We start from the raw sequence: 2,500 nt of genomic DNA, 5'->3' as shown, positions 1-2,500 counted from the left end.
GCCGTATATGCTTACCCGTGCTCCCACATAGAGGCTGAATATCGGTCCGTACTGCTCACCCAGCTTCTTCAGGTAACGCCCCCCATGGTTGCCCGCCAGCGAGAAGAGGGAGCCGACGACGTGCCAGCCGCGGGGTCCGGGCGGCGCTCCACGCGGTCGCTTCACGTAGTACGACGACGCGAGAGCCGTGACGACGACAAACACGACGCTGACGATGTTACTGCTGAGAAACTGCAGCAGCTGCGCAACCACCGTCAGTGATGAGCAGGGCAGGGAGGCCGAGGAAGGGAGGAGAGGAACTATATAGAGAGATCCCGGTGTGAGATCGCGCGATATTTTAGGGAGTACGAGAAACGGAACGAAGAAAAAGAAGAAGAGAGAGAAAGAGAGAAAGGAGAAGAGAGAAAGAGAGAAGAGAAGAGAGAGAGAGAGAGAGAGATGGGGGGGGGGGGTTGGAAGAGAGAGAAATGTCTGCTGGCCAAACCAACTATCTACATCTATATACTTGTATACAGCACGTTTTTGTCCACCGCACGAATGTCACACAATCCAGAAGCTAAAGCCATTTACTAAGCCTCCTATATAACAACTTGTGTAAATCCCTGCTCGTGCACGAAAACCCAAAAACCTTGCCTGTGTCAGTTGTTACCTGAGGTGTTGTGCGTCAATCATATATGTGTGTCTACAGCGCACCAGTGCGGTACCACAACTGCCGAGCGAGTGACGGATATGGGGTTGGTATGGTAAGAAGCCAGTGACGTATAGAAGCTATAACTCTGACTATGAGGGGGGGGGCATGGCCAGGGATAAAGCCACGTGTGTTTTGTTGACGAGTCAGTTGACCGTACTGGAAACTCTCTGTTGGCGATGTAATAGCATGTACATTGGTGCGGGGTGTGCGTGGTGGCGTGTGCGTGCGCGTACGCGTGCGCGTGCGTGCGTGGTGCGTGCGTGCTGTGCGTACGTACGTGCGTCCGTGTGTGCCCGCTTTATCTGCGTACTTTACCGAAAGTCCGTATGATTAGCCTTGCCTTTCGGCGCCTTTCGATCTTTTCACGGACCGGTTATCTCTACTCCTACTATTGCGAATCCATCATTTTCCGTCCATTATAGTATTCTATTATAATTAGATTTCGTTAGAATCGTTCATTTCAAGCACAGTGAGATGCCGCAGTGTGCGGTAATATGCAGCGAACAGTCACGTGATTGAAATCCGTGCGCTGATTAGCCAGAGATTTTGGTTCGGCGAAAACCAGAAGTTACATACCATATCTTTGAACCGCAAAGGGACTATATCGCACTTTAATTAATAGGGCGATAAACTATTTTAGCCACATACTAGGGCTGGGGAGCTGTCAATCTTTAAACCAAGAGTGGGGGTCAATGGAAAATCCAAGACATTCTCATATATACTTGCAAATGAAGCTTAGAACTCCCTTACCACCTCACATGTAGATCTGCCAGCTTTGTTCTGCAGGCCAGATGATTACTTAGTTTAAATGGGCAAGTTAAAAAACACTTATGGAAAATGCGTTTAAGACAAGGAAGAGCAGTGGACTTCAGATTTTCTACTATTGGCTCGTATAAATGGACTAAGATTAAATATAGGGGTGACAGTTGTGCTCCATCACGGGCTATAGCAGTGTAATTTATAACTTGATAGTTAGTAATTAATATTATAGTAGTAATTATATTACACTTATATAAATGATGAGTGTGGGTGTATGTATGTATGCAATATGTATTCACTGTATTTACTGTATTTACTGTATCTACTGTATAACCACACACAAGCATTATGTCGATGCATGGCTATTCCGCGGTTAGGCAGCTATTGCTTATTTATAAACCCTGGCTCGACCAATGCGGCTAAGCTTGATCTTGAAGTCAAGAACGTCTTTTGACGTTACTAGTGTGTTGAGGGAGGCTGTTCCATGTGTCGACAACTCTCTGGGAGAAAAAGTGCTTTCCTATTTCTAACCTGCTCCGGTCCTTAAAAAGTTTCATACTGTGTCTCTCTGTATGGGTGACATGTGATTTAGTAAAAAAATCCTATAGTTTACTTTGTCTATGCCCTGGATGAGTTTGAAAAACTTCAATAAGATCTGCTCTCTCCTTCCGTATTCTCGAGTGTGTGAGATTTATAATGTATATCATGTGATATAATGATGTACGTACATGAGTGTCGAAATGATGGTAAAGTGCACCTTAATCACTTTGCCTGCACAGGCTATACTGAAGTTTTGTTTTCTTGTATCTATTTTTTCTTCATGTTGTATATGCACTGCTTTGTACTGTATCACTCAAAATTACCATTTTAACTGCCCAAACATTATTGCACTTTTCAATACGTTAATTTATTATTATACAAATGTGAGTGTGTGCGAAATATGTTATGTTTGTATAATGTGGATATAATGGTGTACGAACCGAGTGTCGAAATGATGTGCTATAAAAGGGTACTACTTGTACAAAATTTAATGAAGTTTTTTTGTGTGTT

General features: G+C 44.1%; 1 protein-coding gene across 1 annotated transcript in view; it reads right to left on the bottom strand.

Annotated features, from left to right (window-relative positions):
• The window catches only part of LOC106813942 (cytochrome P450 2C23-like), a 2,792-nt gene extending 2,226 nt beyond the window's left edge, over window positions 1–566 (bottom strand). Inside the window, exons 1-2 of the mRNA XM_014818188.1 lie at window positions 506–566; window positions 16–299 (exon numbers count right to left, since the gene is read on the bottom strand). Coding sequence (XP_014673674.1) covers window positions 16–299; window positions 506–566 — 345 coding nt within the window. The remainder of the gene's footprint in view (window positions 1–15; window positions 300–505) is intronic.
• Between the last annotated feature and the right edge of the window lie 1,934 nt (window positions 567–2,500).

Source organism: Priapulus caudatus, unplaced genomic scaffold (genome assembly GCF_000485595.1).
Source record: "Priapulus caudatus unplaced genomic scaffold, Priapulus_caudatus-5.0.1 Scaffold847, whole genome shotgun sequence".
NCBI classification, from domain to species: Eukaryota; Metazoa; Priapulida; class Priapulimorpha; order Priapulimorphida; family Priapulidae; genus Priapulus; species Priapulus caudatus.
Note: the sequence above shows the minus strand (reverse complement) of the source record. Positions and strands in the feature narration are given on the sequence as shown.